This window comes from Chiloscyllium plagiosum, unplaced genomic scaffold, assembly GCF_037043375.1.
Source record: "Chiloscyllium plagiosum isolate Xiang-an unplaced genomic scaffold, Cpla_swu_hap1 HiC_scaffold_11, whole genome shotgun sequence".
Lineage (NCBI taxonomy): Eukaryota > Metazoa > Chordata > Chondrichthyes > Orectolobiformes > Hemiscylliidae > Chiloscyllium > Chiloscyllium plagiosum.
The window spans coordinates 85,486,563-85,501,664 of record NW_028270149.1 but is presented as its reverse complement, the minus strand read 5'-3'; the positions used below and the strand labels follow the sequence as shown (position 1 = coordinate 85,501,664).

The 15,102-nt window shown below is 43.5% G+C and overlaps 1 protein-coding gene across 1 annotated transcript in view; it reads left to right on the top strand.

Moving 5' to 3' along the window:
* Positions 1–14,093, top strand: part of LOC148148870 (sodium- and chloride-dependent neutral and basic amino acid transporter B(0+)-like) — a 59,711-nt gene extending 45,618 nt beyond the window's left edge. The window contains exons 10-14 of the mRNA XM_087991815.1: positions 1,149–1,267; positions 3,207–3,306; positions 8,470–8,579; positions 9,236–9,406; positions 14,046–14,093. Coding sequence (XP_087847941.1) covers positions 1,149–1,267; positions 3,207–3,306; positions 8,470–8,579; positions 9,236–9,406; positions 14,046–14,093 — 548 coding nt within the window. The remainder of the gene's footprint in view (positions 1–1,148; positions 1,268–3,206; positions 3,307–8,469; positions 8,580–9,235; positions 9,407–14,045) is intronic.
* Positions 14,094–15,102: the final 1,009 nt, after the last annotated feature.

The window sequence follows — 15,102 nt, the reverse complement described above, 5'->3', positions numbered from 1 at the left end:
CCATGAAACTACCATTTATTGTAAAAATCTATCGATTTACTCATGTCAGTCAGGGAAGGAAATCAGATCCACATTCCCAATCCATAGTAATGTCTGAATGAGTGAATCGGTTCAAGGGCAATTGGGGATGGGCAAGAAATACTGACCAAACCAGCAATAACCACATCCAGTGAAATAATAGAAAAATGTAGCAAACACTTTCTCAGGGGACACAGGACATTGGGGAGCCCATCCTTCGAGTACAATATACAACTTCAGCTTTCTTGCTTCAGGAAGTGGGTAATTGCATTGGAGCCAGTTAATAGGAGAGTCACTGGGCTGTTTGACTCCCCGGGGAAGAATGAATTACTTTATGAGGAATGGTTAGTGCTGTACTCATTGAGTTTTGTAAAATGGGAGGTGATCCTATTGAAATATGCAACTCTCTGTGAGGATTGAAAGTTATGAGCTGAGTGAATGTGAAGTGGTCTCGAATGAGCATTGCAGTTCAAGAAAATGTCTCCATTTGAGGCACAGATGAGGAGCAATAGTTTCTGTTAGATGTCATTACGTCTTTGGAATTCTCCACCACAGAAACAGTGGGAGTTGGGCCATTGAATATATTCAAGACTGACTGTTGATTCATAAGGGAGTTAAGGATTCTGGGGGACTGGCAGGAAAGTGGAGGTAAGACCACAATCAGATCAGAAACTATCTTATTGAACAGCAGAGCAGGCTTGAGGGGCTGAATAACCAATTCTTCCTCCTGTTTCTTATGATCTTATGTTTCCTACAGCATGGAACCCTTCCAGTGTTGGAAAGATTGCAGCAGCATCTCTTGTCAGGCCCGAGGTTGCCATGGAAATGGCACTCACTGTTGCCGGGCAAGAAGCAGTTTCTGTTGTTCACCCAATTCCAGCAAAATCACCTGGAGGCAGAATGTACTGGGCCTGTGACCTGACTGTGACCTTTTGAATTTGTCTTCTGTTCTTTTCTCCATTCCTCTCTCCACACGTCTCGTTGGATTCCGCCTGGGATAGAAGAATTTGTCCTGATCTGTCCCTCTGGTCTGCAGAGCTTCAGTCTCTCCAGTGTTGGGTATCTCTGGGACTGTGTAAATTATTCATGAATTCCTAACCTCATTGAAATTTTGTTTTTTTCTCTCTCAGAAATAGTTATAACAGCACTGCTTGACCTGTTCCCCAAGTTTCTTCGAACAAAACGCCTTTATTTGACAATTGGTATTTGTTTGATATTTTATTTCCTTGCCCTTCTTTGTGTGACACAGGTATGTATTTTTAAAAAATATTTTGCTCTGTTTCCGTACATAGTTCATGCTAAAACTAACAAGTGTACTGATGGTATCTTTGGTACAGCTCTGTTGAGAATACGGTGACTTGTAACATTGATTCAATCACATGGTGTTGGTGACAATTCGGTGCATTACTGAGGGCGCAGTGCACTGTCCGAACTGGAGGCTGTTCTAGCCTGAGGGAGCTACAACAGGATGGGAATGTGGACAAGACCGTTCAATTTAGAAACTGGAAATATATTCCTAAAACCAGCACGCCCAGATGAAACAGCAAGATATGATCAGGGAGGTTTCAAAAAATAATAAGCATCACAAGTAACTTGGACATGAGGATGAACAGAAAGTGTGAGCACCTTGTGGAATGACAGTATCTAACTGTTCACAAGAGGAACCATTGACAACAGATCCTCTCCAAACAAAGATGTACAAGTAAACTCAATGAACTGTTCATGAATTCATCCCAACTGAAAGTCACAGACAGTCAATGAGTTTAATTCCTACAGATTCTCAATGTTGGGTGGTGTTTCTAAGTGCACGTAGAGTGACTTAGGAGGAGAAGTAGAAGGCAGAGAAAGTCAGTGTGATGGAGCTAAATTTTGTATCATCTGCAAAATTACTTGCCACCCGCCAACATTCTCATTTACGTAATTTATGATTCTACAGTGAGACCCTGCAACATTAGGATGTTAGTAAACGATTATCAGCTCAATAAAGATCGACTAAACAGCCTGGTCATTCACAAAAATGCTATAATCTCAACATTGGTTGGTGCAGTTACTCATATAACATGCGGAAATATATTTAAATTGGATCAGAAATGACAGAAATAATTTAATAAAGGTAAATGTAACGTTGTGAGAGTCAGCAGATGGAAGGTAGATGTGAAATATACTTTAAAGGGGGCTATGGTAGATTGAGGTCATGGGAGGGGAGAGAGATCATGGGAGTTTGAAGCTGTTTTGTGCATTTCATTACATTAAATTTCTCTCTGAATGTTAGCTGTTGCTGTTTTGATGAATGTGTTATCAATACTATTAGCATCATGGAACATAGACTATTGCAGCACAGTTCCGGCCCTTCATCCCTCGATGTTGTGCTGACCTGTGAAATCAATCTGAAGCCCATCTAACCGACACTGTTCCATTTTCGTCCATATGTCGATCCAATGACCATTTAAATGTCCTGAATGTTGGCGAGTCTACTACTGTTGCAGGCAGTGTGCTCCATGCCCCTATTACTCTCAGAGTAAAAAAGCTACCTCTGACATCTGTCCTATTTTGATCACCCCTCAATTTAAAGCTATGTCCCCTCATGCTAACCATCACCATCCAAGGAAAAAGGCTCTCACTGTCCACCCTATCTAATCCTCTGATTATCTTCGATGTCTCAATTAAGTCACCTCTCAGCCTTCTTCTCTCTAATAAAACAGCCTCAAGTCCCTCAGCCTTTCCTTATAAGACCTTCCCTCCATACCAGGCAACATCCTTGTAAATCTCCACCTCACCCTTTCCAAAGCTTCCACATGCTTCCTATAATGCGGTGACCAGAACTATGTGCAATACTCCAAGTGTGGCTGCACCAGAATTTTGTACAGCATAATGTTACCAGGCAGTTAAAGCAGAAAACAGGATATTGAGATACTCAAAGGAATCCATATTAAATCCAATGGGATATTTAAACTTTGTGAATTCACATGTGGTGTACTAATTCGAATTTTGGTCTATTTATATCAAAAAAGGGAACGGAAATCAGCAAAACTGACTCCACACTGTAAAGGAATGAGTAGACCGATTAGTGTTGGATGTTCTGTCGTTGAGATAAAGAAAACCTTCATGACCCAATGTTCTCTTGTTTTGAATGTCAGAGTTTTCTAAAATTCCGATGTAACAGTTTCTGACTTTCCATTTAATTTTAGGCTGGGATTTACTGGCTAAATTTGATGGATCATTTCTGTTCAGGATGGCTTCTCATTTCAATAGGTCTTGTAGAACTGATCAGTCTCAGCTGGATCTACGGTAAGTGGAACAGGAACAAGACTGAAATAAAATAAAATAATTAAATTCAGAAAGGCTTATGGGGATCTTCCTGTGTCTTCAAAACTGCATGATAATGCTTTGGGTGAAATGATATTCCTCATCCTTCTTCTCTGAAACTGATGGGAATTCAAATTACCTTCACCCATTTATATTCTCATTTTGGGAGCTTGGGTTTAAAAGAGGCAGTACAACAATCATGTGCGACACAATTCTGATCCACGGATGGACCTGAGTGTTCAGTCCCCAATTCCAAATTTTACTGCAAGACCTTGGAGCCTCTCAGTCCCTATCTGTCACTTCTGCGTGGGTTTTAATCTCCTTCTCGTCTATAGCCTTTTATAGAGAACTTCCTTTGCCTCAGAAATGAGCTTCACCCATTCTTCAGTGAAATATAGAATAGGTGGAAGTTCTATAGCTATGAAACACTGGAAATACTCTTCTGTATCATTTGGGTGGACGGATAGAGTTATGTGCAGTTTTTCACCAGGTTCTGGCTTGAACAGAATTTGGTGGAGAATGGTTCAGTTAAAAGGAATATTGCTGATTGTCAGTTAATTTGTAGATTTATCCAGGCCCCTTTGACTGATCTTGTGTGTCAGGGTTAATATGGTCACATTTCGGACAATTTTTCACGAAATGTTCGTGCCCTTTTAATCGTGGCCACTAACATAATTCCTTAAACCTTTCCAAGGTGTTTTCCAACTCTTAGTGTCCATATATGTTATGGGACAAATGAATCATCAGATACTTTTCTTTCCCTGGTCTGACACATTCCCTTTCGCACAGTATCACAGCCTCTTTCATGTACATGCCTTTTTATTCAGTATATTCCTCTGCTTCCTTCGCTTACAAGACTTTGAAGAATTCCTTTTTGTTCTCCTGCTCGATCAGTTGAGCCCACTTCTTTCTCTTTGGGTTCTCCTGTTTCCTTGACCTACAGCTGCCATCCTTCTCCAGCTGTTGCCCCTCATTTTGCTCATTCATCTGCTTTTCTGTTTCTCTCTCGTGATAACTTCGAATGAGCTTTCACTTTCATCACTCCATATTCTTTCCCTTTCGCTGATCAAAGATGTACCTCAGCAATGGGGCAGATTGTAGGACCTTTCCATCTGCTGACACAAAGCCTCTCGCCTCCCATCAGGGGAGGTGTTCTGTCAGACTGTTGCACAGGTACATCCTGTCTGAATAGATGGTAGATTCTGGGGATGTTTATCTGGGTGGCTCATTATATACACCACTGCTGCCAACTCAGCTGCTTGAGCACTCCTGGTCTTTGGCATTTTGAGGACTATACTATCCATCTCCCATCCTTGTTCATTTTCCATATAGATCCCACAGCCAGTTCTCCATTCTCCATCCTCCACAGATGAAGAGTCATCAACATCAAAGTAAGGATTATTTGACATTCTCTTCCTGTTCTCCTATTTCTCTCTGTCCATCTCTTGTCTTGGCTATTCCCTGTGATCTCTTGGCCAGTATTCCCTCCTCTTTGTTTTGATAGAAATAATCCCTTGGTTTCATTTGCTATCACCACCTGACAGTCATGGGGTGTCCTCTGGTAAATTAGGTTATTTCCTCACATGGTACTATCTTTAACCCTTTTTACCTCTCTGTTTCATCCTTGTAATCATCGTGTCCATCTCGCAATTTTGTTTTGGCTCACTCTGCCAACGTTAATATGTCTATCCAGCAGCATCTGAATGGGTATATCTTCTATCAAATTTGTCAACGTGTTCAACCCTACAATGCTGATGAAATTTTGTAATTCCCAGAACGCTGCCAATAAATACCTTTCACATGCCCAGGATCCCTGCTCTACTGGCGTGAGCATGTTTGAGGCACAGGCTACTGGCCTCAACTGAGCATGCACCTCTTGGAATAAGACTGCCGATATTGTAGAGTCTGTTGTAGCCATCTCCAAGGAGAATGGTTCAGCTGGGTTTGGGGTTTTTCAGGGCAGGAGCACTCACCAAGCACAGGTTTTAGCTACTATTGCTTGTGTGTGTTCTGCCCTCCATTCCCATGGGGCATCTTTCTTTGCTAACATCATTCGTGGTGTTGACTTTGTAGCAAAACCATCAATATGGTCTCTGCAATACCCAGTCAAGTCTAAAACAAATCTGAATCCCTTCACATCTGTGGGGATGGGAAGTCTAGTTGCTGTTTTAAATTGTTGTTTGTCTATCTTTCTTTTTCGTCGTGTTAACACTCCTCCTAAATAACTCACTTAACAGACCTTATTATTTGAGTCTTCCTTGGATTCACTTTTGACCCAAGCCCCTTTAGCAATTGCAAACAGTTGTCTCTCTATCCCATCCTGTTTTGTATTACACATTTATATTGGAGAGGCCTGAGACCATCGTGTTGGGTTAGTGCAACAACCCACTTGTTGCCTCAGTTGATGACATATGTGGCACAGGCTGATGTCCCTCTAGTTTTTTTTTAAGATTAGATTACAGTATGGAAACAGGCCCTTCGGCCCAACAAGTCCACACCGACCCGCCGAAGCGCAACCCACCCATACCCCTACATTTACCTAACACTAGGGGAAATTTAGCATGGCCAATTCACCTAACCTGCAGATCTTTGGACTGTGGGAGGAAACCGCAGCACCCGGAGGGCGCCCACGCAGACACGGGGAGAACGTGCAAACTCCACACAGTCAGTCACCTGAGGCGGGAATTGAACCCGGGTCTCTGGTGCTGAAAGGCAGCAGTGCTAACCACTGTGCCACTGTGCCGCCCTCCAGTGGCAAGGGCTGGACCTGCATCTGATTCATCCCACCTCTCCGGGAGTTTGGACAATCTCTGGCATTGTGTCCTTCTTCACTGCATTTAAAACACTTCCATGACCCCCTGGGGATCCGATCACTCTCTGTGACCGCAGCCGGGTCTTCTCGTTTGTGCCTGCATCCCCTTCCTACCATCTGAGAGGACGGTGGTGATCCCCTTGGGACTGGTCCCTTTCCTTCATTTCTCCATGCTGCCCCTTGATCTCTAAGAGGTGCCATTCATCCTCCCTGAGCCTTACGTTCCCTGGTCTTCTCTTCCCAAACTCTGCCATTTTCCTCAACACTCACGCCTCAATGTGTGTGTTGTTGGAGGGTTAAACACATCACACACCTTTCACAACTTCTCTGTGCAATGGGACACCATTGTATGCACCCACCGATTGTTAAAAGGTGCAGCCAAATATGACTGATCTAGCCCTGGGTCGAAGACACTCTGGAACACTAGCCACAGTCTGGCAGCAAACACAGTTCAGTGCTCCCCTTTCCTGTGTCTACACTCAGTCAGGGCTTCCACTGGGTGCCCTCTATTAGCTCCCACAGCCGCCAGTACAGCCTCCTATAACACATCTAATGCTCCCCCTCCCACATTTTGTGGCTTGGGCCAAGCTGACTGAATAATGGGATCAGTATTTGTGATTTCCTCCTCCTCATTATCGAACCCGTGTGTGGTTCGCTGCTTGTGGATAGCTTGGATTAGCTCCCAGGGATTATCTCCAGGCTGACAATCTCTCATACACTTGGCTGTATCCCTGAACATCATAAGGAGTGGTACTTGTAACATCTGGAGGGTTGGTGGGGAGTATGAGTGTTACCCTCCTGCCTGTTCTCTCCTATAATGTCTCTATCTGCTTCATACACTTTGTATGTTTGTCTGAGGTCCCTTACACTCAGGGACCTGTGTTGACATATGTAGTACATTCATAACCATTTTCAAATCACTAAACTGTTTCTTTAACCCTTCTGTCTGCACATGAGCCCCTTTCATTTCTTCTTCACTTTTCATCTTTTCCCTCAACAATTTCTCACACTGCGTATGAAACGGGTTCCTATGCATGAGGTCCGAATCTCTGTGGCTTTGTAAATTCCTGATCTTCTCAGTCAATCTCTTTATCTCTTCTCTAATCTGAGCTCCCTCTGATGGCAGCTTCAGCTCTCAGTGCTGGCTTCCTGCCCAGACATCCACCACACAGCCGACTGCAACAGCTTTATGCATTTTCTTAAAGTACCTTTCTCTCATACTCTCTTCTGGCAAACTCCAGAGAGTATCCCCATGTGTTCTCGTTCCTGTACCAATCCTACCGTTATACTTACACTACTTTGGCTGTTTCCCAGCCACATTGGTGAAGTCCCATCCAATCAGAGTGCCCTTGAGTCATCACTTGCTGTTTGCGCTAGCTTCTTTAATGTGTCCACTGTTCTTTTTCTGTCTTTCTCACAATCAAATTTCCACCTTCTCCTTCCCACACTCACTTACTCCATTGGGGCTTTGGAAAAATCAGACAGTACGATGTCCAGCACCAGAGTAACATAAAGCAACTTCTTATCAACATCCAGCCAGGGACGCCAAATTCTCTTGCCCATCTCTGACAGACAACTGTCTCTACGTAGTTCAAGATACAGCAGAAACACTTAGAACTCAAGAAAACTCAATTAATTTATTGAGAACTTAAATGAATCTCACATACGTTTAAGTACTAGAGATATCTCTATCACTGTCTTTCACTACCCTGTGTTCTGTGATTAACCCCAAACATTATTTCCCAGGAGTGTTAGCAGCTAGCCAGTTTGGAACTCTTCTCGGTGTCTTCACCATGCCTCTTGACATAGGGCACCTCCTGCAAAGTTAATCTTTGAAGTTCTGCTGACAAAAGCATTTTCTCAGGTTTCTCTATACACAGGATTCTGTGCCAATTGTATGCCTCATTTGGAATTATCTGTGCACGTGACCAATCTCAACTGTCTTGTCCTTAATTGGCAGAGACAGCAGTTACTGATGTCCTGCAACCTTAGCTCTTAGCAGACCTGAATGACTCATCATAATTCCGCTCACGTAACAGCCCATTGTAAAGCCTCTCATCAGTTCCAGTCACCTTCAGCCTTATCCAACAGCTATTTGCCATTTGACTCAGTCAGTCAGCATTTTCTCCCACTGCGGATGTGGAAAAACAGAACTAATTCTCCATCAGTCTGTTTACAGTTCCCCTGACAGATAATCACCTTGGTGATTGGGAACAGTTTATTCACCCTGTTTGCAATCCTGAATGATCTCTTCCCTGGTTAAACCTCCTCATTAGAGACAGACAGTGCGGGATGGACAATATGATTGTGTTCTGCTTTCTTGTTGTTCACAGGGGCAAACAGATTCATCAAGGACATTGAGATGATGATTGGGCAAAGGACTTGGCTCTTCTGGCTGTGGTGGAGAGTCTGTTGGCTTTTGATCTCTCCGTGTTTGCTGGCAGTAAGGAAATGTTACACATTTTAATGATCTAAAGTGACAATGATCAAACTCCAGATAGGCGGGTTACATTCTCGTTGAAGTACTGTGAGCAGATGTGGGTACCACACACCTTAGGAAGGATACATCGGTCTTGGAAGGGTTACAACATACTGTAGGTTCACAAGAGCAATATCTGGATTGCAGGGGTAAAGTTATAAAGAGAGATTATACCAATTAAGCCTGTTTTCTCTAAAATCTAGAAGGTTGTGGGTTGATCTGATCAAAGTTTTCAAGATATTAACACAACACATAATGGGTAAAGATAAATTATTCCTCCTGGTTTGGGAATCTAGAATTAGGGGTATAGTATAAAGTTAGGGCCAGACCATTCAGGAGGGGTGTGAGGAAACACTTCTATACACAAAGTATGGTCTATGTTTGAAATACACTCTCACAGCAGCAGTGGAGACTGAATCAGTTGTTAAAATTATCCTTCTCAGATTTAAAGTCATGTTTAGCAAAGATATTGAGGGATATTGTGCCAAAACCAGGCACATGGAGTAAGGCCAAAGGTAAGTCATGATGTCATTGAATCAATGGGGCTCAATGGCCGATAACTGCTCCTATAGTTGTTCAGCCTTTTTGAGAAATTGTTTTGTGCTTTCACTTCATTTCAGGTCATCTTGCTCTGGTCCTTAGTAACATATGCTTCCCCAAGATATGGGCCAGTTGAATACCCTGTCTGGGCAATAGCACTGGGCTGGTCTATGACCATCTTCTGTATGATGTGGATTCCCATTGTGGCCATTGTGAGAGTTGTTCAAGCTGAGGGCTCCACCTTATGGCAGGTAACTCTTTGATACCTTTCAACAATTGAAGAGCAGAATTTCTGTGATGTCCTCCAAATCTCTCGGTTTGACAACAATGAAGTATCCTCATACAGCAACACAACCATCATAAAACATCCAAAAAGAAATTTGCAGTCATTTTTACAGCATAATTTCACATGGCTACATAAAAAGATGCAAAGCATATAAATAAATGTTTGTTTTTAATGAAGATCAAAATGGAAGTGGGCAGGTAAAGCAATGTGGGGCGCAGTTCAAGAGTACAAAGCTTAGGCAGCTAAAGGCTTGGACATCAGTCGCAGGACAAAAAAAATTAGAGATTGTGAGGAGTACATAATTAGAGGAGTGTAGATAGAACATAGAACAATAAAGAGCTGAACAGGCTCTTCAGCTCTTGATGTTGCGCCAAACTGTGAACTAATCTAAGCTCATCACCCTACACTATCCCATCATCATCCATGTGCTTGTCCAAGGATTGTTTAAATCTCCCCAATGTGGCTGAGTTAACTACATTGGCAGGCAGGGCATTCCACACCCTTACCACTCTCTGAGTAAAGAACCAGCCTCTGGCATCTGTCTTAAATCTATCACCCCTCAGTTTGTAGCTATGCCCCCTCATATAAGCTGAAGTCATCATCCTAGGGAAAAGACATTCACTCTGTACCCTATCTAATCCTCTGATCATCTTGTATGTCTCCGTCAAATCTCCTTTTATCCTTCTTCATTCCAATGAGTACGGGGTCCAATTTTCTCAGCCTTTCCTCATAAGACCTTCCTTCCAGACCAGGCATCATCCTGGTAAATCTCCTCTGCACCTTTTCCAATATTTCCACATCCTTCCTCTAATGGGGCGACCAGAACTGTACGCAATATTCCAAGTGCGGCCACACTAGCGTTGTGTATAGTTGCAGCATGACATTACGGCTCCGGAATTCTCTCCCTTTACCAATAAAACCTAACATACTGTATGCCTTCTTATCAGCAGTGGTTAGCACTGCTGCCTCACAGCGCCAGAGACCCGGGTTCAATTCCCGCCTCAGGCGACTGACTGTGTGGAGTTTGCACTTTCTCCCCGTGTCTGCGTCGGTTTCCTCCGGGTGCTCCGGTTTCCTCCCACAGTCCTAAGATGTGCAGGTCAGATGAATTGGCCATGTAAAATTGTCCGTAGTGTTAGGTTAGGGGTAAATGGAGGGGTATGGATAGGCTGCTCTTTGGCGGGTCGGTGTGGACTTGTTGGGCCGAAGGGCCTGTTCCCACACTGTAATGTAATCTAATCTAAAAAGCACTATCAACCTGCATGGCAATTTTCAGGTATCTATGGACATGGACACCAAGATCCCTCTGCACATCCACACTACCCAGAATCTTTCCATTGACCCAGTATTCTGCCTTCCTGTTATTCTTCCCAAAGTGCATCACCTCACATTTAGTTGCATTGAACTCCATTTGCCACCTCTCAGCCCAGTTCTGCAGTTTATCCAAGTCCCCCTGCAACCTGTAACATTCTTCCACACTGTCCACTACTCCACCAACTTTCGTGTCATCTGCAAACTTACTAACCCATCCACCTATGCCTGCATTTAAGTCATTTATAAAAATGACAAACAACCCCAAAACAGATCCTTGTGGCACACCATTAGTAACCAGACTCCAGTCTGAATATTTTCCATCAACCACCACTCGCTGCCTTCTTACAGAAAGCCAGTTTCTAATCCAAACTTCTCAATCCCATGCCTCTGCATTTTCTCCAACAGCCTACCATGTGGAACCTTATCAAAGATTTTACTGAAGTCCATGTATACCACGTCAACTGTCCTACCCTCATCCATATGCTTGGTCACCTTCTCAAAAAGTTCAGTGAGGTTTGTGAGACACGACCTGCCCCTGACGAATCCATGTTGACTATCTCCAATCAAATTGTTGCTTGCTAGATGATTATAAATCCTATCTCTTATAATCCTTTCCAAAACTTTTCCTACATCAGACATATGGCTCACTGGTCTACAATTAACTGGGTCATCTCTACTGCCCTTCTTGAACAAGGACACAACATTTGCAATCATCCAGTCCTCTGGTTCTCAACAATGGCAACTCAGTGATCAAAGCCAAAGGTTCCAACACCTCCTCCCGAGTTTCCCAGAGAATCTTTGGATAAATCCCATCCAGCCCAGGGGACTTGTCTACTTTAACTCCTTCTAGAATTGATAACACCTCTTTCTTACTGACCCCAATCCTTTCTAGTCTAATATCTCGTACCTCATTCTTCTCCTCTACATTATTCTCCTCTTCCAGTGTGAAAACCAATGATAATTATTTGTTTAGAACCTCTCTGATCTCCACAGGGTCCACACAATATCTCACTTCTGTATTTGACTGGCCCTATTCCTACCATCGTCATCCTTTTATTCCTCACATACTTATTCTACCTGCTGAATTCTGCTCATGTCCTCTCTTTGCTCTTCTTAACACTCTCTTTAAATCCTTCCCAACTAATCTTTAACTCTCCATCTCCTCATCTGAACCATTTTGTCTCATTGTCATATAAGCCTCCTTCAACCGCTTAACAAGAGATGCAATTTCCAGAGTAAACCATGGTTCCCTTACCCTATCACCTCCTTCCTGTCTGACAGGGACATACCTATCAAGGACATGCAATATCTGTTCCTTAAACCAGCTCCACATTTCAAATCCTCTGCATTTTGCTACCCCATTCTATGCATCCTAAGTCTTGCCTAATCACATTACAATTGCCCTTGTTCCATTGATAAGTCTTGCCCTGTGGCATGTACCTATCCCTTTCCATCGCTAAATTAAACTTAACTAAATTATGGTCACTCTCTGCAAAGTGCTCACCTACAACTAACTCAAACACCTGGCCTGGGTCATTACCAAGCTCCAAATCCAGTGTGGCCTCCCCTGTTGTCAGCCCTTTGACATACTGAGTCAGGAAACCCTCCTGCGCACATTGGACACAATTGGTCTATCCAACATACTAGAGTTATAAGATTTCCAATCAATGTTGGGGAAGTTAAAAGTCCCCCAAAATGACACCCTGTTCCTTTCACTCCTGCCCACAATCGTTTTTCCGATCCTCTCCTCCACATCCCTGGAATTCTGTGGAGGTGTATAAAAAGCTCCCAGCAGTGTGACCTCTCCTCTCCTGTTTCTAACCTCAGCCCATACTACCTCAGCAGACGAGCCCTCATCAAAAGTTCTTTCTGCGACCGTTATACTGTCTTTGACTAACAAGGCCACACCTCCACCTCTTTTACCACCTTCCCTGTTCTTCATGAAAGATCTAAACTCTGGAACCTGCAACATCTATTCCTGACCCTAATCTATCCATGTCTCCAAAATGGCCACAACATCAAAGTCCCAGGTACTTATCCATGCTGGAAGCTCAGCTACCTTATTTCGGATACTTCTGACGTTGAAGTAGAGACACTTCAAATCAGCTTGCTGTCTGCCAGCACATTCCTGTGACCATGAAATCCTGACCATGTCCTCCCTACTCTCATCCTCCTGTGCGCTGGAACTATACCTCAGGTTCCCATCCCCCTGCTGAGCTAGCACCAGCAAATTTCCCACCCAGGATATTAGTACCCCTCTGGTTCAAGTGTAGACCATCCTATTTGTAGAGGTCTCACCTTCCCCAGAATGAGCCCCAATTATCCAGGTACCTGAAACCCTCCCTCCTGCACCATCCCTGCAGCCACATGTTCAGCTGATATTTCTCCCTATTCCTTGCCTCGCTATCACGTGGCACAGGTAACAAACCAGAGATATCCAGGTGACAGAAATGGAGGAAGTTTCATAGGGAGTGAAAGATGAGGGCATGGAGAGATTTGAAAATAACAATGTTGTTAAAGGCCAGATATTGTTTAACCATGTGACCATGTTGGTCAGTGAGTACTGGGGTGTTTGGAAAAGGAACTTGCCATGAGTACAAATATAACCAGCAGAGTGTTAGATGGTGTCAGCTTTCCTTGGGGCACATGGTGGGAGACCAGCCAGGAGTATGGGAGCTTCACCAGCTGGGGGCTTGTCAATAGTGTGTTATTCCTGACATTGTAACCTGCACTGTTCCCCACCTCCACTTGCTCTGTTTTTACCTTTTCCTGCCTGAGTATAATTATCTTTCCAAATGCCAATGGCATGCATGCAAAGCATGTTAAATTTAACAGCAGTAAGCTTTTCATTGGTGAAACTGTGGGAAATAGAACCCACTCACTTCAATAATTTCAGTCCAAGACAAGATCTGAAGCAGCAGTATCGTTTATTATATGCTTGCAAGTGTGGTGTCTAAAATAAGCACACAGAGTTTAGCAAGTACAAATCTTATATACAATTCATTTCTCTTTTACTCCTCCCCCGTTATTCCATTGCACCTCCCCTGTTTACATCTCCCACTTCTCTAAACCCAGTGCCCATTACTCTTGTTTATCCCTTGCCTTATCCAGCCTTGTGCATAACAAAGTACCAGTTTTGCTTGGCCATTTCACCACATCCTGCTGTGGTCCGTTGTTAGGTATATCCTCCTTCAAACCATCTGCTCTTTGCTAAAGCAACATTTCCTCCTATTCTTCGTCCATACTGAGCCTTATGACCTCTTCATTGTGGTTTGTTTTTGCTTTTGCAGAAGGAGGAAATAGATGCTTATAACTATTGTTTGTACAAGCATATCTAGCTTAACCTACACCCCCTCCCCTCACAGCACCTTATCTATTTGTCTGTAATATCTACCTTTGTTTGCAAGCACATTTCATTCTTGTAGACACATTTTAGCTAATGCAAAAACAATTATATATTTCCTTCATATAGTTTACATTCTTGTTAACTCAGCTCTTAGCTGAAACAATTATAAACTGGTGTGAGTTCATTTACCTTGCATAAGCAACTATCGTTGCAGAAGTAACACTGCTTTACCTATACCCCACAAAACCTAACATCAGGTGATGATGCTACATCTACAGGCGGCCAGTTAGAGAGTCTCTTGGTCAAACAGGGAGGGTCTGTAACACATCCAGAACTTTCCTCTCCAAACCTTTCACCCCCAGTCACTGAAAGCCAGGGAGCAGAGAGCAGACAGGTAATTGGGGTGTTTGTCACAATTAAATTTCACATTGAATATGTTTAAAATTCTTCATGTGTTCACCATCATTATTTGTTGATCCCATCTTGCCAAGAGAGTTAAGTGTCCTCACATGCCTCATGCTTGGCAGAGATTAAGGGACACTTCCCTTTTTGTGTGGAAGAAAAGATGTTGTGTCTTGTGTTGATTCTTTCCTGAATGTTGGTGTTAGTGTCCAGTGTTGTACTCACTGCTCAGTGGGAGACGGCTGCACTTGCAGGCTCAGCTGGGCAGGGCCCCTCTTGTATTCTTTGAAAAGGACATTGTCTCAGGTTGTTCTCAGCTGAAAAATGTGTTGCTGGAAAAGCGCAGCAGGTCAGGCAGCATCCAAGGAGCAGGAGAATCGACGTTTCGGGCATAAGCCCTTCTTCAGGAATGAGGAAGGTGTGGCAAGCAGGCTAAGATAAAAGGTAGGGAGGAGGGACTTGGGGGAGGGGCATTGGGAATGCGATAGGTGGAAGGAGGTTAAGGTGAGGGTGATAGGCCAGAGAGTGGGTGGGGGCGGAGAGGTCGGTAAGAAGATTGCAGGTCAAGAAGGCGGTGCTGAGTCCGAGGGTTGGGACTG